The sequence below is a fragment of the Bos indicus genome, chromosome 3 (genome assembly GCF_029378745.1).
Source record: "Bos indicus isolate NIAB-ARS_2022 breed Sahiwal x Tharparkar chromosome 3, NIAB-ARS_B.indTharparkar_mat_pri_1.0, whole genome shotgun sequence".
Lineage (NCBI taxonomy): Eukaryota > Metazoa > Chordata > Mammalia > Artiodactyla > Bovidae > Bos > Bos indicus.
The window spans coordinates 871596-897115 of record NC_091762.1 but is presented as its reverse complement, the minus strand read 5'-3'; the positions used below and the strand labels follow the sequence as shown (position 1 = coordinate 897115).

Below are 25520 nucleotides of genomic sequence, written 5' to 3'. Positions count from 1 at the left end.
TAGCCCCAAGGATGAAGGAGAAGTAAAACATTTCATTCAAAAAAAATATTTGTTGAGTACCTACTACATGGCAGACACCATTCTAGGAACTCAGGGTGTGAAGAGATCAAAGCGAATCGCATAACATCAAGAGATTTGGGTCAGGAAAAATAGTGAAAGAATTTGAAATGGGCCAAAATAAAACAAAACAAAATCAAAATGTGTCCTGTCCAGCTTACTTACCAAGGTAATCTCTGCTTTTCACTGTCATTGGGCTACTTTACAATTCTGTATACTATAGAAAACTGGTAGTGATGTAAATGATTCTTTTTCATAGAAATATAAATGTTTGGTGGAATATAAGTGATTTTATTCCTGCTCTGTGGCTTGACTAGTTTTGCATACATTCGTAAATTAAATTCTCCTGGGAACCAGTTGTAACGTCTTACTAGTTCTCTCACTAATTTTAATGAGCTCAATAAAATCTTTGATGTGTGCTCTTTTACATTTTTTTTGTTTTGGCCATTTTGTGCAGCTTATGGGATTTTAGTTCCTTGACCAAGGATTGAGCTGAGGCAGTGAGAGGTGCGAGCACAGAGTCCTAACCTTTGGACGAATGATTTTATCTTTTTAAAAAGAATTATCCTTTTACATTTTCTTTTTCACCTTCATCCTCTTATGTGTACAATGTGGAGTTTTCCAGGAGAGAATCAGGTGACATTACAATGAAGTGAAGATAGAAGCAGATTGAGATTTTAGCCTGTCCTCTGTGAAATCAGACATTAAGGTATTTGCAAAAATGTAATACATGCCATTCTCACTAAATTTTTTGTTTGGGGAAATAGCATTTTTTTCCAATGAAAATGTTCATTATATTCATGTGTCATTGGTTTATTTTCTTTAATTTTTTTTTTTTTAAGTAGGATTCCGGTTCCTTGACCAGGGATGGTACCTGTGCCTCCTGCAGTGGAAGCATGGAGTTTTAACCACTGGACTGCCAGGGAAGTCCCCCCAAAATATTTTTAAAGTACCTCAGTTTTTGTTTCACATATAGCAATATCAGTAGATACAACCTATATAAATGTATGAACCCATATAAAAGTACATAAACCCATAGAAATATACAAACCCACATAAAAAGCTATTGCATGCATGCTCAGTCACTTCCGACTCTTTATGACCCTGTGGACTGCAGTCCACCAGGCTCCTCTGTCCATGGGATTCTCTAGGCAAGAATACTGGGGTGAGTTACCATGCCCTTCTCCAGGGGATGTTTCCGACCCAGGGATAAACCTATGTCTCCTGCATCTCCTGCATTGCAGGCGTATTCTTTAACCACTGAGCCACCTGGGAAGCCCATAAAAAGCTATTGGAGGTCCTCAATTATTAAAAGTATAAGGGGATTCTGGGATCAAAATGTTTGACAACTGTAGGCCTCGGCAGAACAATTCAGCCTGGAAGGCTTTTATTATACCTTCATTATTTTGAATTTTGATTGGATTTCATCCGGCTTTTCTCTCCAAGTGAGATTCAGATATATAAAAAGCAGCTATAAAAATACCCTACCTGGAAATCATCTTGAGTTTCCAGTGCAGTATTCACTTGCATCAGAGCTGCCAGGTGACAATAATACTTGTAGTGGAAAAAAAAATTTAAGCTATAGATTTGCCACAGCAAGGAGAAACAAGTGGTTTGCTGGTAAAGCTGTGCCAGCCTCTTCTTCCTATTAAAGGATACACACGGGACAAAAGAAAAAGGTATCATCACCAACATTCTTGAGGGAAGCACAGGTGCAGAGTCCTCAGTACCGGCGTGGGGGTCTGAATAGACTTGAGTTTGAGGCCTGTTTCCCTTACTTAAACTTAAAATTAAACTTAAAATTAAGTTTACATGTTGTGTCCGACTCTTTGCGACCCCATGGACAGACATTCTCCAGGCCCAAACACTGGAATGAGTAGTCTTTCCCTTCTCTAGGGGATCTTCGCAACCCAGGGATGGAACCCAGGTCTCCCTCATTGCAGGCAAATTCTTTACAAGCTGAGCCACCAGGGAAGCCTAAGAATACTGGAATGCGTAGCCTATCCCTTCTCCAGTGGATCTTCCCAACCCAGGAATCAGACCGGGGTCTCCTCCATTGCCAGCAGATTCTTTACCAACTGAGCTATCAAGGAAGCCCTACATGTAAATTAACATGCACATTAATCTTTTTTCAGTTTCAGCAAGCAATATTTTTTATTGATGTACAGTTGATTTACAAATGTTGTGTTAATATCTGCTGTATAGCACTGATTCAATCACACACACACATATATACATTATTTTTTAAAATATTCTTTTCCATTGTGATATATCACAGAATATTGAATATATTTCCTTGTGCTATACGGTAGGACCTTGTTGTACATGCATATTAGTTTTTATGAAGCCCATTTTCTCCACTGCACAATGGAAACCATAATGCTTTGTGATGATTAAGATAATTTATTTATATGTAAGAGCACAGATGTAAATCATTTTATTTACATCTATAAATTTATTTATAATTTAGTTATATATAAGACCTGGCCCCTGTCAGGTCACTGCCATTTAAGTGAAATTATTTAAAAAGCACATTTATATAATTTTATCTCATTTGTGTCTGAGGATGACTCCATAAGAAAGGAAGGAATAATTAACCCCATTTTACATAAGCAGAGAGTGAGACTCAGGTTAAGTAATTAAGTAAAAGTAACAGAGCTAGAATGTAACAGTGCCAGGACTGCAGCTCCACCTCCAGCCTAGCCAGTCCAGTGTGTCATTTCCTATACACACTGCTGTCAGGACCTAGGTCTTAGCTCAACAAATGAAATGAGTACTTTACACAAATCCATTCTGCTGTGGTCTGAATTCATCCCCCCAAGTTTGAATTCTAACTCCTAAAAAGTAACAGGATTAGTAGCAGGGCCTTTAGGACACGATTAGGTTATGATTCTCGGAACCCTCTTGAATGGGATTAGAGCTCTTATAAAAGTTCCTGGCGCCTTTTCATCAAGTGTGGATATGACAAGAAGTCTTAAGAGGGCCTGGCCTCACTGTACTGCCACTAGGGCCTCAGACTCCCGGCCTCCACAACTGTGAGCAATAGTCTGCTGTTAATAAGCTACCCAGCCTGTGGCACTTTGTCATAGCAGTCCAGAGGGACTAAGACACATTCTGACTATGGGGTGGAATGCTGCAGGAGATGGTGAACTTCCTGTGCTGGAATTATTCAAGGAAAGGATGACTGACCACCTACCGAGAATGTTTGGGGACTCAGTCTCAGCCTCCACAAATCATTTAATTGATAATGTAGCCCCCGATCTTTTCTGTTTGTGATAAAAATGGGACCCTAAACTGGCTACAATATTAGTAATTTAACAAAGCCAAGAAAACAAAATATAATTATAAATAACTATCAAAAAAGAGATCTTAAGTAAAGTTGAGAAGGAATAAAGATATCCTAGAGATTCTTAAAAAAAAAAAAAGAATATTCATTTGGCTGTACATGGTCTTAGTTTAGCTGTAGCACGTGGGATCTAGTTCCGTGACCAGGGATCAAACCCAGGCCCCCCTGCACTGGGATACAGGGTCTTAGACACCGGACCAGCAGGGCAGTCCCTATCCTAGAGATTCTTAATGAAGAACTCCAGGTACTCTCAGTTCAGTAACACTGACGACATTCATTCTGTTGTGGAAATTATTTTTTAAAGGTTCTAAGGAAACATGGAGAATGTAAAAATCCCTTTTAACAGGGAGTTCATGAAGCTATGGAAACTCTGACATTAAAGGTATTTCTTTGTGTCCTTATTTTTGAGATGAGAACCTTTTGACTGGAGAGCATTTTAAGCTCTGTACTTTCTTCCTGATCATCAATTTTTCACCTTCTCCTCTTGTGCTGCTGCTGCTACTGCTAAGTCACTTTAGTCATGTCCGACTCTGTGCAACCCCATAGACGGCAGCCCACCAGGCTCCCCCGTCCCTGGGATTCTCCAGGCAAGAACACTGGAGTGGGTTGTCATTTCCTTCTCCAATGCATGAAAGTGAAAAGTGAAAGTGAAGTCGCTCAGTTATGTCCGACCCTCAGCGACCCCATGGACCGCAGCCTTCCATGCTCCTCCATCCATGGGATTTTCCAGGCAAGAGTACTGGAATGGGGTGCCATTGCCTTCTCCACTCCTCTTGTGCAGGAGCTTCTTATTCCTTTTACAAAATGGGGCTGTATATTAGGCTTATTGGATTTAGGGAATGAAAATATAGGATGCTGAGTTAAATCTGAATTTCAAAATAATTCTTTTAAAATGCCTATGCCTTAAGTATCTTGTGTGATATAATGTATACTAAACAAAAAAATCATTCATTATTGATCTGAACTTCAAATTTAACTAGGCATCCTTTATTTCATCTGACAACTCTCTGTGACCCAAATTTCAATTCTCTCTTATCTCTCAGAGAGATCTCTACTGAGCCTCTCCCTGCCCCTCTCTCCCCTGGCATCCTGTGAGGCAGCAGGCTTTAGATTCTCAGGAGCCCGATTCCAACCTGCAAAGGGGCTCAGCTCCACCTCATTTCCAACCCTGTCCCCCTCCACCCTACCCCAGTCAAGAGAACACTTTCAGGAAACTGGGGAAGGCAGTTTTTGGTGAGGTTGCAAAAGGATTTCAGCCATTTGCTCATAGATATAGGTATTTGTATCTCAGGCAGAACCTGCTGTGCTGCAGTCCATGGGGTCGCTAGGAGTCAGACACGACTGAGCGACTTCACTTTCACTTTTCACTTTCATGCATTGGAGAAGGAAATGGCAACCCACTCCAGTGTTCTTGCCTGGAGAATCCCAGGGACAGAGGAGCCTGGTGGGCTGCCGTCTATGGGGGTCGCACAGAGTCAGACATGACTGATGCGACTTGGCAGCAGCAGCAGCAGCCGCAGAACCTGTAGGAATATTGCTACCGGCCTCTCCCGGGGTGGAACAGATCATCTGTCAGTTCTCCAGATCCCCACCTAGATGACACCTCTTTTGGTCTTTTCCTAGGTAGGTAGAATATATTATAAAAAGTTTGATGTGGAAAATTTTAAACATACACAATAAAACAGAAAAATATGAGGTACATATACCCAGCATTCAGCTCCAACAACTATCAACATTATCATTGCATCTGTTATCTTACTCACTGTATCCCTCCTCTACACCACCTCATTATTCTTTGTAGTTCTTTTATAGATAAAATTTACATGTTGAAATGTACAGATCTTAATGGTATAATCTTGATCGATAGATACCCTCTGTAACCCACAGATTTTCTATCAATGGAGATACAAAAATGGATGGGCCATTTTGAATTTTAGCAGATGTCTTCAGGACCTGCCATTTTTCTCTGGGGCAGGGACAATACCCAGGGTTTTAGCACTGAATTGGAAGATGACTTTTGACCGAGGCTCTAGGAACAGGTGGTACAGATTCCCATTGAAACATGGATGGCCAAGGGGTTAGTGGGTGAGACGAGTAGGGGAGGCACTGGAGCTCATCTTGCAAAGGGCTCCTTTACGTTTTTGTCACCTGAACTCCTTTGGCAAAAGCTGCCTGTTAAGTTGTTCTGAGGCAACCCAGCCCTGGCCTGGGAGCCCGCCACCTCTCCCTCACTAGCAAGCCACCTGGACTCCTCACGCCTGTTAGAGGCCCGCTCTTTGGGGACTGCTGGACTATGTGCAGGTCTCTCTCCTTCTGGGGAGTCAGATGAGACCCCTAGCTCTCTGCAGCTCTTTCCTTACCCTGGAGGTGAGCTCTCTTGGGCCTGTTGATTCTGATTCACATAATGAAAGTGTCTGTTTTTTTCAACCCGAGTCTGGAGAAACAAGGAGATTAAGTTGTAAGGAAAGATTCTATTGAGGAACTTCAGAGCCTTCCTCAGCATTTTTTTGGCAAGCACCATCTGGCCCATGTTGAAACAGACCTAGAAGGAGAAGAAAGGGGAAGAAAGGAAAGAAAAAGGCAATTATTCCAAGCTTGGTTTATATGTTCCAAAAATACTTAATTTAGGAATCTTTTTTTTTTTTTTTTTAAGTAATTTAAAGCCCAGGAACAAAATCCTCCTGTGCTTGGCATAATCTGAAATGTTTCTTGGATATATCTGTGGAAGGATGGTTGAATGACTAGGATTTTGCATCCTCATTGTTCATAATCTACCTCTGAGAAAATGTTTACTTATTCCTGTCCCTTTTTTGGAGGTTGTTACAAAAAATATTTCATAAAGCTGTCACTGAGAGGCTAAGGAAGATCTTGCTGCAGAAATTGATGGTAAGGAAGTTTGAGTCCCAGGGCTTGGGATCCTGGAGTCTTGGAAAAGATCTGTGGCAGAGGATGGGAGGAGGAGGTAGAAAGTATAGGGATGACTTCTATGACTTCTTCTATATAAAGCCCCAGTGATAAATAACAGGTTAATCACGTTTCTAATGATTTCTTACCTGACCTTTGAGGGTAAAAAAGGTAGCCCATTCAAAAGTCTTACTCCAAGATTTGTCCTTCTTGAGAATTTTCAGCAACCTCTCTCCCTCATTCAAATATAGATAAGCCTGCAACCAGCACAAGGAGCAGAAAATGTTGAGTCAACGGTGATCAGGACCACAGGGGCCATTGCCCCAAACTCCATTGAAGGAAGAGAGTCAGGACCACTCCAGCTCCTGATTCCATCTCTACCTTTAGCCCCTGATCAGAAAGGAGGGGTGGAGAAAGTTCCTGCTGAAGATACATATCACCTTCATGTCCATCTTGGTCACTGAATCTCTCATTCTAGAAGATGAATCTAGAAATCTCCTTCTTTCTTCATGTTGTCATATAAGACATCTTACCTGAAGTTTTCCCCAGGGCAGTTTCCCTCTTTGAGTAATTCCATCCCCAGCTCCCCTATTTCCAACCATGTTCTCATGGCTCCTGAGACCATCCCCACATCCATGAAGGCCAGTCTCTACTTATGGAATGAATCATGGACTGTTTCCATTTTTTTTTTTTTCTGGTCAGGGCCATCTTTGGGAGGTAGAAGAGAAAGTTAAGGCCCTGAACAACCTTTGTCACTTCATCTTCAATGAAACATCATTAAGAGTGTCTTGGCACATGTGAACACAAAGGCAAGCTCAGACTTGAAGAATAAAATAAGGTGAGACAACGTCCCCAGGTCTCATGCAGTCTAAGTGGTATGTGTAGAAGGCTGAAAGGGAGACAAGGTTTCTATGCTGGGAGAGGGGGATGCAAATGGCACATTGTGGGACCCTGCTCTAGGCTCTGCTTCCAATCAATCATTGTTTTCCTGAACATTCATCACTCCCTGTAGAGTGAGAGGAGGGTGAGCACAGGCTCAGCAAGTTGGCCCCCAAGGCTACCTAAACCTTCTCTTTCTGGGATTCACTGGCCACATCACCCTCTTCTTCACATATGTGTATAAAATACATATTATATTTTGAAGGCTTTCCTTCAAAATACTTGAGAGAACCAGAGCTTACTGACGTTTTTAATAGTTTAATTTAAAAATCTTATATAAATCTAAGTTGTAGGGGTTAATTAGGCCACACTATAAAATCTGGATGGGTCCACCAGTGCAGGCATGAAGGGTGGCAACCACGGCTACTCAGGTGTGGGAAGCTTTTCCCGAAGCTGGCTGGAAGTCAGATGAAGCAAGGCCCAGAAAGACATTTCCTCAAATGAGTTCATGGAAGCTTAGTCCAGCCAGCTACTCTATGAAAAGTGATCTAAGGTCAAATAAGTTTAAGAGAAATAATATGTCCCAGTCCTAGCCCAACCCTCCAGGAGATTTCTGTGCATCTTAGCATATAAAGGCTCTGAATATTGGTAGTACAGAAACCTGCTTATCTTTATTCGGTTCAGGGCTTCCCAACTTAACAATGAATTCTTTCATTTAATTATATGTATCAAATCCCCACATTTCTAAGGGCGTATTGCCCTGAAACTTATTTACAGTTATCCTGGAGAAGCATTCACTAGTGCTTTGGTAGCCTAAAGGTATGTATGATAACTTAGCACAAATTACATGAAAACCAAAGTGAGTGAGCCCCTTCATAGATCACAAGAGTAAAACTAGATTTGTTCTTATTCAAAGACCTACAGGTATTGTGCTGACAGATATTTGGGGAAGACAGAGGGCAAATGCATCTGGGACATTACTGAGGAAGTCTCTACTGAAACTGAAGAGTTGAGACCAGAGTCTCATATAGGTAGACAATCCATAGCAAGTTTTTAAAGGTGGCAATATAATGTATAATGGTAGTTGCGGTTTGTTCTGACTTTCTTCAATCTCAGGTGATTTGCCCTCTGAGCAATTTGATTTTCAAAGGAAGAGGCTACTGGCAGGAATCAAGAACACGAAGCAATAAACAAAACAAAACAAAACAAAAACTAGAGCTTCCCTTATGGCTCTCTGGTCTGTAAGTTGTCTCAAGGATGGAGGTGATCTGGGTAGAAACAGCTTACCATATAATTATCACCCAAGACGAGATAAGCAGACACAAGTTCTAGGAAGTAATATAAGGCTTTGTTGTTTTCTTCCAAAGCAAGAAAATGGTGAGCCAGAGGCATGATGACAATCTCTAGGATCTCCTCACACTGGCACGATTCCAAAGGGATGACATTATCTTCAGACATCTTCATTTTTGTTATAATGTTATCAAAGAAACTCAAGATCTTTTCTCTTATTTCTTCAGAACTGTCCAAATGCAGAAATAAATAGGAGTAATAACTTGTAGATATAGATAGGATTTGATATGAAACTATCTTTTAAAACAAATAAAAGAGCAAGATAAGAAAACCTAATGTAGGGACTTCCCTGGTGGTGTAGTGGTTTAGACTCTGAGCTTCCACTGCAGGGAGCTCAGGTTCCATCCCTGGTCAGGGAAATAAGATCCCACATGCCACACAGTGTGGACAGAAAATAAAAGAAAATCTAATGTAGATTTCCTCCATTTGGTAGGTTTTAGCATCTGTAAAATAACTCAGGAAGTATGAATCAGATACTACTATCTACGTATTTTCAGAGAGGAGTTACATACAGCAGAGGACATGGGGTGCCGTGAGGTGCTACGGTCTGTCTTGGGAAGGACCCACCACGATCCTGCTCGGTTACATAATGACTGATTAGACTTAAAACATAACCCTCTGACTTGTGCCTTAAAGAGCCAGAGTACTGACCAAACAAATGATTCTAACAATGGTCTGAATTTAATGCCAACTGTTCATGCTCTACTTTCTAAACAATTATAGATGACTGTACCTGAGATTTTCAGAAAATATTTCAGATTTCTTAGAAGTCTCTATTCTTGAAAAAGTGATCTCTTCTTCAGCTGGAAAATAAACAAACAAGTGAGTTGTATCAGTCGTTGAAATGATCACGTGGCAGAGATGTCTGGGGTATACTGAAGCTTCCTGTTCCCTTTCCACAATAAAATTGTTGTTGCCTAGCCAGGATCTACATTTCTCAGTCCTTTTGCATCTTTTTCCTTTTCCTTTTTGGTCCGTGTCATGCTGTGCAGCTTGCAGGATATCAGTTCCAAGCCCATGTCAGTGAAAGCACCGAGTGAGTCCTAACCACTGGCCCACCATGGAATTTCCTCCTATTACATTCACTCTTCATTCACTCTTCAGTGAAGCCATGTGTTGAGTTTAAAAATGGGATTCCATCAGAAATAATATATGTCACCTCTGAATTGAGATGGTTAGATATCTTCACCACCTTCTCCTTTCACAGGAAAACAAATTAATTGTGGAGATCTAAGGGATAGCAAACCCACAACACAGATGGTGCCTGGGTCCCTGACTGACTGTGAACAAGGCTCATTGTCAAAATGCTCACTGGATCATTACCTGGACAGAAAAAAGCTATCATTCTATTGTGTGAACCCACTGAAATAGTGGGGTTTGTTTTAGATGATAACACAATCATAATTTACTAAAAGTATCCTGGAGGAGAGCATGGCAACCCACTCCAGTATTCTTGCCTGGAGAATCCCCATGATCAGAGGAACCTGGCAGGCTGCAGCCCATGGGGTCACAAAGAGTCACACACTGAAGTGACTAAGCACAACTCAAAGTATAAATTAATAATGCTGAAGAAAATGATGTCAGCTTCTAACAGAGAAATTGACATTTAATGGAATACCCCCAAAAGGGGAATAACTTAAGGGCAGAGAGCCTTGAATTTAAAACCTTCAGTCTATCCAGACTGCAATAGGTTAGAAAATTCCATAAAGATCTTAAAACAGAAAACAAATGAGGATTGTTGAATCCAGCCACTTCTCCATTCGAGGAGATGGAACAATCCTAGAGAGTAGAAGGGACTTGTCTCAGATCTGTTAGTGATATAAGTCTCCGGACTCCAAGATAAATGCATTACTCCACAGATCTTTCAATTTATAAAATGCAGTCTGAGTATCTACTACCACCTTCTTCTGAAAGCCTTCTGTGCCTTTGCCCCTTAGAGTCAGTGCCCAAACTTGTGTGTCCAATGGCCCCAATCAGCCTCTATCATCATCCTTTATCATACTGTATAAGGACTGATTTGTCCACCTCTCCTAGTCTGCTGTCTGGCTTCCCTGATAGCTCAGTTGGTAAAGAATCTGCCTGCAATGCAGGAGACCCCGGTTCCATTCCTGGGGTGGGACGATCCTCTGGAGAAGGGATGGGCTACCCACTCCAGTATTCTTGGGCTTCCTTGGTGGCTCAGCTAGTAAAGAATCTGCTGCAATGTGCAAGACCTGAGTTTGATCCCTGAGTTCGGAAGATCCCTGGGGAAGGGAAAGGCTACCCACTCCAGTATTCTGGCCTGGAGAATTCCATGGACTGTATAGTCCATGGGGTTGCAAAGAATCAGACACGACTGAGTGACTTTCATTTTCCTAGTCTGCCATCCAGTTCATCTCTAGTGAATAGAAGCTGAATAAACTGAATTATGCCTTTATCCTCCTACTCCTCTAAAACTTTCTTGTTAGAGTTACCAGTAAAAACAAGTTGCCAGATCCAAACATTACATCTTTGTCTGCATCTCATTATACCTCTTGGCAGTATTTGCAACAACTGACCTCTCCTTGCTTTTACCAGCTTCTGTAACACCCATTCCCTTGCTTTCTTTCCTCAATGGCTGCCCATTTTGCTGGCTCCTTCTGCTCTATCGATGTGCCTAGAACAACCTCTGGCACATATAAGAAACTCAATAAATATTTACTAAATGAGTAAATGAAATGTTGAATGAGAAAATCGCATATTGAGAAGATCAAAGGGATAAAAGGAGTGGTCCCTGAAGAATTAGGTGGAGTAGGTGGAAGGAAAGAACCCAGGAGGGAGCCCATGGGCTGTCCATCCTTAGAATGGATCAAAACTTAGAAAATAAGTTTTTAGGAAGGAGAGAGAATTGAAAAGGGAATCAACTTCACTGATTCATACCTAGTGCTGTGTTCTTGAAACTCGTATGATATTAACATGCCCTTCTCCAATATTACCTAAAAGCATACCTCACACTTAGGGGAGATTTGGAGATAACAAATGTCTTTGTTTTTGTCTTTCAGCCAAGACTGAAACAGGATATTATAGCAAAGACGTTGCAAAAAGAAAATTTCATAAAAACTCTAGGAAAAATAAACTTTTTTAAAGAAATCTATTCACAGTATATTACTTAGTTCTATAACAGCAGTTACATAGTCTTAATAATGTAGATACTTGATTCATTTATCTAATGATAGTGCTATAACAACATTGGGAGAGAGGTGCCCAAGAGTGGTGTAATAAAGTTAGATTTTCACCTACCATAGCAAGACTAAAACAGGTGATGTCAGAATTTGATTTTTTAAAAAGCAGCATTAACATATCACTTAGCATATGGAGGTAATGACTAGAAAGAAGAGCTAAGTTAAAAATATTTCCCCTTGTGACTGCCCTCATGGTCCAGCAGTTAAGACTTTGCCTTCCAAAGCAGGGGGTACAGGTTCCATCCCTGGTTGGGGAGCTAAGATCCCACATGCCTAATGGCCAACAAAACCAACATAAGCAATATTGTAACAAATTCAATAAAAGACTTTAAAAATGTTGTTGCTATTCAGTGGCTAAGTCCTCTCTGACTTTTTGTGACCCCATGGACGGCAGCACACCAGGCTTCCCTGTCCTTCACTATCTCCCAGATTTTGCTCAAACTCATGTTCATTGAGTTGGTGATGCCATCCAACCATCTCATCCTCTGTCGCCCCCTTCTCCTCCTTCCCTCAATCTTTCCCAGCATCAAGGTTTCTTCCAATGAGTCGGTTCTTTGCATCACGTGGACAAAGTATTGGAGCTTGGCATCACTGATGTCCTCTTGATGAATATTCAGGGTGATTTCCTTTAGGATTGACTGGTTTGATCTCCTTGCACTCCAAGGACTCTCAAGAGTCCTCTCCAGCACCACAATTTGAAAGCATCAATTCTTTGGTGCTCAACCTTCTCTATGGTCCAACTTTCACATCCATATATAACCACTGAAAATGGTCCACACCAAAAAAATAAAAAAATCTTAAAAAAAAAATGAGAAGAACTACTGAACATACGAATGGAGGACAGTAGGTCTTGGGACTATTGTTTTTATGGTAAAACTTTCAGGAAATCTAAAAAATGTCTTTAAAGATATCTAGTTGATACCCTTCTAAATAGGTGAAAAATTCTGATAAGGGAAATAGTTGAGCCCTAGCCTCACTCAGCTGAAGGTGCTGATGAATGGACATCAGCAGACATTTCTCAGAGACATCCCAACATATATGCTCCGGAGTGAAAGTTATGGTACATTGGAGAACCTGAATAACTCAAGTTGTTCTCTCTGGTGGCCCTAGCCAGCCTGCTGAAGACCAGCTCTGCTCCAATTGACCTGTCTGCTAGCTGCCAGCTGATTTTACTCCTCACCAAACAAATAAATTAATTAAAACATACATATTTATATTATATATGTATTTGTAAAGTAAGACTCACTGATTCCAGACAGTCTGGAGTATTCTTTCCCTTTTATCTGTCAGTCAACTCTTTACTATGAATACTTTCGCTGGTGCTTTGACTGTAGCCCTACGTTGGGACTCTTCACTGAAGCTACTTTGATCTGGTCATGTATCTTCTTTAGCTCTCCATTGCCTGCTCTCTTAATGTTTGTTTTATTCCAGCAGTCCACTACTAGGGGTCTTCTCACACTCTTAGGGGTACTTTTGGGAGCAACTTAAAATGGCAGCAGGCTGACTTTTTCTCCCAGGTGAGTTATATCTGATTTATGGGATAAATAAATCCTTTCCCAAACTCTGGGAGGGCAGGTTGATCCTGTTTCAGCCACAGGGTGCTTTGGCTTCATTAGGTATGAGGTTTTCTGTGTCCTCAAACCAATTTCAAAGGAGACACCTTCCTAGGGTTGGGGTGATGAAGGAAGTAACCCACTTGGGGGTACACAGTTACTCCTCAGTTCTTGCCAAATCTCCCCACAAATCCTAGCCTTCTCCACACTCTTCCTCATTTCATATCTTGAATGTGGATGAAGGATCCAAGATAATAACTGATACTCAACTATTTCCTTTGTATATTTTATTTGTCTGTACATTCATCTATTTGCCTCACTTTGGATTGCAACATTCATTGTATCTAGGTACTTGGTACAAATTTTAACATCCTGAATCCCTGTCCTGAACCCAAGCCCTCTTTTCTGGGACCCTGACCTGTTTAGTCCTGGCTAATTCTCTCCCACTCATACTCCTTTTCTACTGGAACCTTGTTTCAAACTACACAGAGAAACAGCATTCTTATCTGCCAAGAAACATTACTCCCTCTTGGGTCATGCTCCCCTCCTTGGGTTCCACCCCTTGACGTGATTGTCTGTTTTACCCCTTTGGAAATTATCATTTGAGCTCCGGTCATACCTCATTTCTACCAGAGTCCTTATCCCCATATCCATCCTGACAGTCTCACAGTGAGATTGGTTCTGCCAACTCAGTTGCAGGTACACTCCTCAACTCTCCCTGCCTCACTGACCTACACTGCTTAAGTCTCATCATTTGTGGTGTCTGAGCCAGAAGAGGACTTGAAACCCTCATGGTCTAGATCTACTCCTTATAGGTCTTGCCTTTGTTTTCCCCAGGAATAATTAGGACTAATTAGGAATGAAAAAAGTTTACTTCGAAATCCATGGGACTTAGCCATCTTCCTAATGGTATCCAAGTCCAAGGTGTTGAGCCGGATATCCACTGCGAAGTGATGAAAGGGGACGAAGTCTCCACTTCGGCAGGGCTCACACCTGTGGGCGTTTTCTTCCAGAAAGCGGGCGCATTTCAAGTGCATCGCTTTCTTCTGGTCCTTCAACCACAGCTCATAGGCTGTTTTCTGCATCACTGGGCTGCAGAATCGAATGATGTGGCACTGAATCACCTCACTTTCCAGCTCACGGAGCTGTTCCTCCTCACCATGGTCTAGAGAAGACAGAGACACCATGGAAAATAAGTCAGCCTCTGCTACAGAACACAGATCCATTCCTTTATCAAAATGTGCCTTAAACTGAAGGAACTATGATTCATTTCCAGGCTCTACTCACCCATTCCTTCAATGAGCGGCTTCAGAGAAAGGGATCGATAATTCACCTCAAATGAAGCTGCGTTCTTTTCTAGGGCCATTCGGAGCTCCTTGCCATTCTGGAAACAATCAAAGATGTTGGATTCCACAAGGGTTGCCAGGGCATTGATCATCATCTTCATGTCCCAACAAGGGAGAATCTCAAACAACAGCTCTGTAGTGAAAGTTAGGCCAATGATGGCAGCACATCTCACCAACATCTGATGGGACAGGCTCATGCTATCCAGCTGGACCAGAGATATTTCTGCAGGTAGAAAGCCACACAAATTGGGAATTAGTCATCTGTCTTTATCAAATGCATTCTAGAGATGGATAACTGTCCAGCTCTACAGTTCCTGTTCATAAAACTATACCCAGTTGAGCTAAGCCAAAAGAAGTATTTGCTTAGTACCTACTTAGCAGATAGCACTCAGGAGTACAAAAGATGGAGATGCTATGACCTAAAAATATGCATGTCCCATTGGCCACAGCAATAAGATCAATTTCAAGGTGTTCTGATTTGGTGTTAAAATGTGACAGGGGTGTGTGAGGAGAGGAGAGGTCATGGGAGGCCACAGTGGTCAGAAGGGGCAGGACCCAGGAATTCCCTGTCAGTTCAGTGGTTAGGTCTCCAGGCTTTCACTGCCAAAAGCCTGGGTTCAAGCCCTGGTTGGGGAATTAAGATTCTACAAACTGCACAGTGCAGCCAAGAAAATAAAAAGGAGCAGGGCGTGACTTCCATGTTCCGTGCTGACTTCTCCAGTGGGTCAGTCTCTATCTTTTTCACTAGCTACCCTATCTTCTTCACTAGCTACCCTATCTACTTCGCTAGCTACCCTGGGACTTCCTGGCAATAAAATTTCTCTTATCTGCTCCAGCATTCATTTATTCTTGTGACAGTTCAGTTCAGTCGCTCTGTCCAACTCTTTGCGACCCCATGAATTGCAGCACACCAGGCCTCCCTGTCCATCACCAACTCCCGGAGTTCACTCAGACTCACGTCCATCGAGTCAGTGATGCCATCCAGCCATCTCATCCTCTGTCGTCCTATTCTCCTCCTGCCCCCAATCCGTCCCAGCATGAGTCTTTTCCAATGAGTCAACTCTTCGCATGAGGTGGCCAAAGTACTGGAGTTTCAGCTTTAGCATCATTCCTTCCAAAGAAATCCCAGGGCTGATCTCCTTCAGAATGGACTGGTTGGATCTCCTTGCAGTCCAAGGGACTCTCAACAGTCTTCTCCAACACCACAGTTTAAAAGCATCAATTCTTCGGCACTCAGCTTTCTTCAGTCCAACTCTCACATCCATACATGACCACAGGAAAAACCATAGCCTTGACTAGACAGACCTTTGTTGGCAAAGTAATGTCTCTGCTTTTCAATATGCTGTCTAGGTTGGTCATAATTTTTCTTCCAAGGAGTAAGCGTCTTTTAATTTCATGGCTGCAGTCACCATCTGCAGTGATTTTGGAGCCCCCCAAAATAAAGTCTGACACTGTTTCCACTGTTCTCCCATCTATTTCCCATGAAGTGATGGGACCAGATGCCATGATCTTCGTTTTCTGAATGTTGAGTTTTAAGCCAACTTTTTTACTCTCCTCTTTCAACTTCATCAAGAGGCTTTTGAGTTCCTCTTCACTTTCCGCCATAAGAGTGGTGTCATCTGCATGTCTGAGGTTATTGATATTTCTCCTGGCAATCTTGATTCCAGCTTGTGCTTCTTCCAGCCCAGCATTTCTCATGATGTACTCTGCATATAAGTTAAATAAGCAGAGTGACAATATACAGCCTTGACGTACTCCTTTTCCTATTTGGAACCAGTCTGTTGTTCCATGTCTAGTTCTAACTGTTGCTTCCTGACCTGCATACAAATTTCTCAAGAGGCAGGTCAGGTGGTCTGGTATTCCCTTCTCTTTCAGAATTTTCCACAGTTTATTGTGATCCACACAGTCAAAGGCCTTGGCATAGTCAATAAAGCAGAAATAGATGTTTTTCTGGAACTCTCTTGCTTTTTCCATGATCCAGCAGATGCTGGCAATTTGGTCTCTGGTTCCTCTGCCTTTTCTAAAACCAGCTTGAACATCTGGAAGTTCATGGGTCATGTATTGCTGAAGCCTGGCTTGGAGAATTTTGAGCATTTCTTTACTAGCGTGTGAGATGAGTGCAATTGTGCAGTAGTTTGAGCATTCTTTGGCATTGCCTTTCTTTAGGATTGGAATGAAAACTGACCTTTCCCAGTTTTCATTCTTGTGACAACTCATTATTATTTCTATGATCAAGACCAAGTGGCAGAGAGCTCCTAGCTCTAATTCCATCTAAGCTTGAGTATCAAAGCTCACATAACTTCCTGGACTCTTGACCAGTATATCCGTCTATTGCATCACCCACATGAGGACAAAATATGAACTCTTCAACCTGTCCACAGAACATTGTAGAAACCAAGCTAGTCCAGATGTAAGCAGGGATAGCAGATGTAAGCTTTTATATGAAGAATGAATAAACAACAAGGTCCTACTGTATAGCACACAGAACTATATTTAATATCCTATAATAAACCATAATAGAAAAAAGAACATGGAAATTCCCTGGAGGTATACTTGTAAGGTTTCTGGGTTTTCACTGACATGGCCTGGGTTCAATCCCTGGTTGAGGAACTAAGATCCTGCAAGCCACATAGTACAGTTAAAAAAAAAAGTATATAATTTTGTGTATATATATGTATATAAATATACATATATATATATACTTCATATATAAATATATATATATATAACAAAAATCACTTTGTTGTACAGTAGAAATTAATACACATTGTATGTAAATCAACTTCTTCAATAAAAAAATACTGGTTAAAAGAAACCAAACTAGTCTACCTTGCTACTTTATTAGACATAGTGAATGAAACACAAAGAATGCTGTTTTGAAGACTGAGAACTTGAAATCTCATCATTCTACTAAACATTTGAATATTCCATACAAGGCATGGACTTGAGCTGAATGCATACTAGAACAGTGCTTGAAATTAGTTTCTCTTGAAATGAATAATAGTACCTTCTTGATATAAATTCCCTTGTTTGTCATTTCAGAAGTAGATAGCTGAGAAAAAGTATCAGTGTTAGATTTTCTCTCATTATTTGATTTCTGCTTAATTGCAAATGTACTATACATCATTCTTTTATGCAGTTGAATAAAACCTTGTTCAAATCAGACTCCAAAATATGCACAGGAGGAAGGTGGCTTCTATTTAGAAAAGGAAAAGCAAGCCTACCATGGAGCCTTCCCATTGCCTAGGTAACATGAAACAGATAAAGCCAGTCTTCTATCTTCCTTTTGAAAGGTTGTTGCTGAGCTGTGCAAGATGCCGGGATTCTTGGCCTCCGGAGGAGAAGAATTCAATCCATGGCCAGTGATGAGGCTTGATCGCTCAGAGCTTTTGTGTAATAAAGTTTCATTAAAGTATAAAAGAGGTAGAGAAAGCTTCTGACATAGACATCAGAAGCGGGCAGAAAGAGTGCCTCTCCTGCTAGTCTTTAGCCAGATGTTATATAGCTACTGTGTGTGTCTGTTAGTTGCTCAGTCGTGTCCAACTCTTTGTGACCCCACAAACTGTAGCCTGCCGGGCTTCTCTGTCCATGGAAGTCTTCAGGCAAGAATACTGGATTGGATTGCCATTTCCTTCTCCAGGGGATCTTCCCGACCCAGGGATTGAACCCAGGTCTCCTGCATTGCAGAGCAGACACTTTAACCTCTGAGCCACCAGGGAAGCCCCTTATTAACATAGCTTAAGAGAATATTTGCATGAGTAAAACATACTGGTTTGTCAAGTCAGTTTTGAGTCTTAGGCAGAACCAACTTGAAGACAGTTTAGGATAAATACATAGTTCATTAACATAGCTTAAGAAAAACATTTCCATAAGAAAAATGCCTTGGTTAGCTCAAGGTTGGAGAAAAGTTAAGTTCAGGTAGCATCAGGTGTTGTCATGGTGACACAGAATTTTAGAAGAAACCTCTTTTTAAATTTGTACAGAGAAGGGGAAAATATCTAACACTTGTAGTTTGTTTCCTCCTGCCACTTAAGAGAGAGAGAAACAATGTCCAAGGCTCGCAGCCTATTTCCTCCGTTTGGAGACCCCAGCCTTCCTGTCTGTTACCCTCTCACTTTCTCCTTTGTTGAAGCATTCTAAAGAAAGCAAGAGGAAAATCTGGGTCCTGGGAAGTGAACACCAGGTCACATTTTCTTTACCTTTTAATGATGCTGGTGGTGACAAGTTTTTCAATCTGACACCACTAGCGAGGTTACAGACTTCTTCATTTTCCTCCTCAAGACTGAAAGTAAATGTTTTTAAGTCCTCTGTTGGCTTAGCAAAGTTCTCTATAGAGAGGTATAAGGGAAGAAAAGTTGAGAGTCATTGTCCTATTATTATCTGGGTTTTCCAATAAACTTAGAGTTGGGTCTCACATGAGAATGAGCAGGCAGAGATGTGTGTCAGCCCCTAAAGTATTCTGGAATACTGTTTTAAGTAAAGCTGACATATGAAAATCAAAATTTACTCAAAACATGTTTTTTTTCCCCTCCCCTGCCCAAGAAAAAAAGGATTGGTAATAACAACTGAATGTCTTCCATAATACATGCAGTTTTACAAAAATTTGATTCAAAGATTATCAGGGTGTATCTTACAGTTTATACTTACTATACGTGCATGCATGCTAAATCACTTCTGTCACGTCTGACTCTTTGCAACCGTATAGACCATAGCCCACTAGGCTCCTCTATCCCTGAAGATTCTCCAGGCAAGCATTGCTGTGCCCTCCTCCAGGGGATCTTCATGACCCAGGGATCGAACTGGTGTCTCATGTCTCTTGCATTGGCAGGCAGGTTCTTGACCACTAGCACCACCTGGGAAACCCATACTTACTGTATACGATACACTTATATGTATACTTACAGTATATACTTGTGTGCACACTGAAATACCCACACTCAGAGGCAAGCGCATTCTGTAGAAGACTGTACTCTACTTAAGAATAGTTATTGTCAGAAAGAGATATTAGGGACTTCCTCGGTGGTGCAGTGGTTAAGAATCCACCTACCAATGCAGGGAACATGGGTTTGATCTCTGGCCTGGGAACTAAGATACCACATACTTTGGAGCAACTAAGTCCACTTGCCAGACTACTGAGCCTCTTCTCTAGAGTCTGAGTGCTGCAACAGGAAAAGCCACTGCAACGAGAAACCCACAAACCACAACTGAGCAGCCCCACTTGCCACAAGAGAAAGCCTGCACAAAGCAAGAAAGACTGAGTGCAGCCAAAAATAAATTTAAAAAAATTTTTAAGAACTCATTTTTTAATAAAAGAAAGATATTAAAAATGAAGTTTGAATATAAACTTGCATGGTAATTTTTTCTCCTGGTACTCCAAAATGTGTTACTTATTTGTCCCTCCAGTCATTCATTAACACTTGAGTTGCAATGTCATGGTCCGGGCACAGGTTGGAAAAGAATTTCCAAACATGAGACAGAATGAAAGGGAAATAAAGTTTATTAGAGTGGGAGAAGCTGTTAGAACAGCAGGCCAGCTCAAGGGAGAACTGACGCTGAATAGGGGTCCTTAGTCCACTTTTATACCCAGGGTACAAGGAGTGGGATAGGGGTCCTGCAGGTCATTTGCTGATTGGATGAAGCACATAAACTGCGTGGGGGTGGGAACAGTAAGCCAAATATCTTCTCCCTGTGGGGTAGGACGGAGAAGGCAATGGCACCCCACTCCAGTACTCTTGCCTGGAAAATCCCATGGGTGGAGGAGCCTGGTAGGCTGCAGTCCATGGGGTCGTGAAGAGTCTGACATGACTGAGTGACTTCACTTTCACTTTTCACTTTCGTGCATTGGAGAAGGAAATGGCAACCCACTCCAGTATTCTTGCTTGGAGAATCCCAGGAACGGAGGAGCCTAGTGGGCTGCTGTCTATGGGGTTGCACAGAGTTGGACACAACTGAAGCAACTTAGCAGCAGCAGCATAGGGTAGGAGAGGAGACAGGTTAGGAAGACCTGAAATCTGTTAATAGTTACAACATAGGGGAGGGAAGGATGATAAGGGTACGGTTTTTCCATTTCTGCATTCCAAGACCCTCCTTGGTTTTATCTACTCTTTCGTCCTTGGGTCACCACATACAAGACACTGAGATAGGCAATGTGGAAATATGAGGGTGACCATAATTAAGTTCCTGAACTCCTGGAAAGAAAAGGTATATACACAGAGAGTCAAATAACCAGATAGTAAGCAAGTGCCACATGAGTAGGCACAGATGTTAAGTGTTGGAGAGTTCATAACACAGTATAGACTTTCTATACATCAGAACCTGTGAAGGCTATAAATGTGGCTAATGCATGCTTCCAGTCCTCAAGGATCTTAAAATTTATGGAAACTGATATTTAGGGAACTAATCATAATACAGGAAAAGTGACTTAAAGAGCTAAAGAGCAAAGAGGAATAGAGAATAAAGGACAATTAATTCAGTCAGTAGATTCAGGAAGGCTTCATAGAGGGAGAAATATTTTGGTTGAACCTTAAAGAATGAAGGGATATTCTAAGTAGAAAATAGAAGGGTGATCAATGCAAAAGCACAGAAGCCACGAGCACTTTGCAATTTAGGGAAATGTAAAGAGGCCAGTGTGACCAAACCACAGTGGGTGAAGTGCTGGAGTGCTACTTACTGTAGGAGATGTATGTACTTAGAAAGTTTGAGAGCAGAGTATGCAGTGCATTCAATACCCCACTATGAAGTTTGGACTTTATTCCATAGACAATGGAGAAATATCCCAAGTTGGATGGTAGTGATCCAACCATTTTTATGAAGATAACACTGGAAGAAGTGAGGACAGGCAAGAGACTAGGAAGGTGTGTATGACCTTCCTAGTCAATGGAATGTGACCATGGAATTCCAATGGAATTCCAACTATGACGATGGAATATCAGGAAGTGAAGATGGGTAGGATTATGCAAGTGATAACGCAAAGAATACTAATGATATTGAGAAAAAGAGACCTAGGCAAGATAGTGATGGAGGTGAGAGAAACATGAGTGTTGCCAATAATCAAGATGGGAAATACAAGAGGAGATGCAGTATGGGAGGGAGGTAATGGGTTACATTTTATATTTGTTGAGTTTGGTGGGATGTATAGGACAATGGGCAATTGGAAATATGGGTCTGGAATTAAGAGTGAAATTAAGGTTGGATATTATGTACACAAACACATACATAGTCACTCACATGTGCACTTCACACATAGAAGGTTGGAAAACAAATGAAAAACTGAAAACAAGTGGAGAGAGAGTACTGAGTTAGCAAAGAGAAAGGTTGAGGATGGAATGTGAAGAATGCCCTCCTCAGAACATAGACCTGGGCAGGAGCCAAGCTGAGGACTGGTCAGCAAGGCAAGTGGGGCAAAGGAAGAGTTCAGGATGGGGGCAGCAAATGAAGGGTAGCATACCAGAAAAGGGACCAGGTGTGTGCCTGTGTCGTGGGGGTAGGAGAACAGGGATTAAGAATGTGACTTGACAGGGAGTCCCCTGCCAAGTCTAGTGGTTAGGATTCAGCACTTCCACTACTGTAGCTCGGGTTCAACTCCTGGTCAGGGAATTGAGATCCTACAAGCCATACAACCAAAAATATATAAAGAACACGACTTGATCCATGGTCTTCTATGCTTTTTAATGTCCCTTTCCAGGACCTAGCACTGTGATGACCATTCTTTTATCACTCTAGGTATAAGACCTTTAGGTACAGGCCATCCTAGGACTGGGAGATTCAGGAGTATATAAGACTTCCTGCCCTCAGGGAGCTGACATTCTCACAGTGGAAGACAAATAATAACCAACAGATAAATAAATTAAGAGGATAACCTCATAATGTGACTCAGTTTTGTGAAAGAAAGAAACATGGTGATAGAGACGAATGAAAAAGCGCAGAGTAGGGAAGGTCTTCCTTAAGCAAGGCATGGTCAGAGAAAGTGACTGTGAGGAGATAATACCTGAGATAAGGGCAAGAGGAAGTAGGTATGCAAAACACCAAGGAGAGGGAGCAACCAGGAGCTCAGGGTGTTAGAAGAGCAGAAATGTGGCTGGAGCGTATTTCAGAATGTTGGTGAGACCACAGAGGGCGTGGAAGGCAGCTCCCACAGGGATCTCCAGTCCAAGGTAGGGAGTTTGGATTTCATTGTAAACTCAGTAGGAAACCAATAAAAGTTGTTTGGTTTTAAAAAAATTTGTTTATTTGTTAAGTTTCAAATTTATCAAAAGTTGTAAGAATAACACTATTAATCTTTATTCAAATCCATCTATTGTTAACATTTTACCCCATTTGCTATACTCTTTGTTCTCTATGTACATATTTTTCAGAAGCATTTCATTTGAGTATTGAGTCGCATAAATCATGCCCTTTTACTCCCAAATACTTTACTCTGAATTCCCCAAGAATAACAATTCTCTTACGTAAGTAGAATATACTTATCATCTTTTACTGTCCATCTTCCACTCTTGTCAGCTGACTCAATAATGTTCTTTAGCATTCTTTTTTTTGTATACAGCCCAGGTGTCCTCCAACAGGGGAGTGGCTAAACAACCTACGGTATGTCCATACCACGGAACACTACTCAGCAACCACTGAGACCAAACTACCGATACTCACAACAACCCAGATAACCCAGAGAGTCATGCTGAGTGAAAAACAATCTCAAAAGATTACAATACTCTATTATTCGATCTATAAAAATTCCCTAAAGTCACAAAATTATAGATATGAAGAACTGATTAGTGATTACCAGGGAAGAAAGTATGGGTGGGAGAGAAGTGGGGTGGCTGTAACGGCAACATGAGGGATCCTCATGGTGATGAAAATATTATGTATCTTGATTGTATCAATATTAATATCCTGGTTGTGATATTATATTGTAGAGTTTTGCTTATGTTACTATGGGGGAAAACCAGGTAAAGGGTATATATTAATAGAATCTCTCCCTATTATTGTTTTAGCCAAAAAGTTCATTTGAGTTTTCCCATAACACCTTATGGAAAAATCCAAATGAACTTTTTGGCCAACCCAATACTTCTTACAACTGTATGTAAATTTATGATCACCTCAAAAAGTTTAATTAAAGAAACTCAATGAGGCAGCAAAGTTTTATTGTATTCACTCACTTTGTTTATATTCAAAGAGATCCCCAGAATGCCTACTGTGGTGTAAGACACAGGAAAGGTGCTCAGTAGACCTTTGTTGAGTGAATAAATGAGAAAAGATTTGAGTTCCTTTATTCTACATCATAGAGCAGGTAGCTGGCAATAAAGGTTGTGACTAATCCCTAAATATCATCTATTAAATGTCATATGGAGAACTGAAATCTGGACTCCTAACTTCAAAGCTAAAATTTTCTTTTGATTGCACTGTTCTAACTCTTTTTTCATAGCATAGATGCTATCTCTTAAACCTTTGTGTCCAAATATAGTTTCTTCCTTTCTTCTAAATATAGTTCCCTCCTTTCTTTTTTGCTAGCATATTATTTTTTCTCCTTATCACTGCCACCTTCTTCCTTTTTCTAAGTATAGTTCCTTCCTTTCTTTTTTGCTAGCATATTATTTTTTCTCCTTATCACTGCCACCTCCTTGAATAACTAGCCTACCCACCCTAGACATTTTCCTATCATTCACATTAATCCTAATCGTCTACATCCCAGCTTGCATCTGTACCCCTTTCCCCAACCCCCACCCTTTCCCTTCAACAAAACCATTTTCTTAAAAATAGCCACCTGGCCTCTTTGTGCCATTATCTAAAGTTCATCCTTCTGCATGTCTCAGTGCCATGAGGACCTCGTTGACAATTCACTTTGAGATAATCATTTTACCTCTGGAAAACAAGTTATTCTTTTCCCTGGTAACATCCACATCCCTCACCAGTTCTGATTCTGGGCTTTAAGATTCTCCGTTCCTTCATCTCGATTACAGGTCTACATTCTTCCTCTCAGTTCAGTGAGTCCCAGGCAATGTTAAGTTCTCTCACAGTCGGGATATCAAGTCCAGCATTCACTGCCTCCTCAAACCCTTTTAGGAAGAAGCCTACGGAAAAGCCTACTCTTGCCACTCTCTCTTCACAAGGAGAGTGAGAGAAAGAACCATTGTTATAGGACTTACTGAACAGGTTATTCCAGGTCACATTTGTCTTTTCCTCAGACTCCATTGCCTGGAAAACAAGGACCCTGTGATGGTCTAGGTTTTTAAGCAATTCTTCACAGTAAAACGGAATTCCACAGCTTCCCTCTGCCAGATACCTGTAGTGAAAATGAGGCAACCTATTTATATCAAAGAACTATCTTTTAGGAAGGAAAAATATTTGAGTCTTCTCAATCACTCAAAAATAATCGCATTTCTTTCTCCATTTGTTTTGTTTTCCATTTTTAGGGATTGCCTTTGCTTTTTTTTCTTTCATTTTTGAAAATTACATAAGACATTTAAATCTTTCCAAACTCAAAACTACGTAATAAGGTACACCCTCAGTCTTGCTTCCCTGCCTCACCTTATAAGTAACCATTTAAATTAGTTTCTGGCTTATCTTTTCAAGGTTTCTTTCAAAAACTATAGAAAATGCACATATATATTTCACCCCGTTCCTTAGGTTAAAAAACAGCACTTTGTGCATAGTGCACACTAGGCTTCCCCTTGTTTCCCCTCAGTAGTGTATCCTGGTCATCCCTCTGTGTCAGTAGAGCTTTCTTATTTCTCTCTGTAGCTATGCAGGGCTCCACTTTGTGAATGCATCCAACTTCACTCTAACTGTCCTCTTAGAGACGGACATTTGGATTGTTTTCTGTCTTTCACTAGTATAAATAATGCCTCAATAAAAACTGTGTCCATATGTCACTTCATATTTTTGTCAATAT

At 41.1% G+C, this 25520-nt stretch overlaps 1 protein-coding gene across 3 annotated transcripts in view; it reads right to left on the bottom strand.

The window, feature by feature from the left end:
- The window catches only part of ADCY10 (adenylate cyclase 10), a 91390-nt gene that overhangs the window by 14489 nt on the left and 51381 nt on the right, over positions 1-25520 (bottom strand). For all 3 annotated transcript variants that reach the window (XM_070782226.1, XM_019986393.2, XM_070782219.1), the window contains 9 exons: positions 24775-24911; positions 18835-18963; positions 14577-14858; positions 14164-14454; positions 9270-9339; positions 8474-8705; positions 6457-6564; positions 5764-5945; positions 1546-1702 (listed from right to left, as the gene is read on the bottom strand). In XM_070782226.1, the coding sequence (XP_070638327.1) occupies positions 1546-1702; positions 5764-5945; positions 6457-6564; positions 8474-8705; positions 9270-9339; positions 14164-14454; positions 14577-14858; positions 18835-18963; positions 24775-24911 (1588 nt within the window). The remainder of the gene's footprint in view (positions 1-1545; positions 1703-5763; positions 5946-6456; positions 6565-8473; positions 8706-9269; positions 9340-14163; positions 14455-14576; positions 14859-18834; positions 18964-24774; positions 24912-25520) is intronic.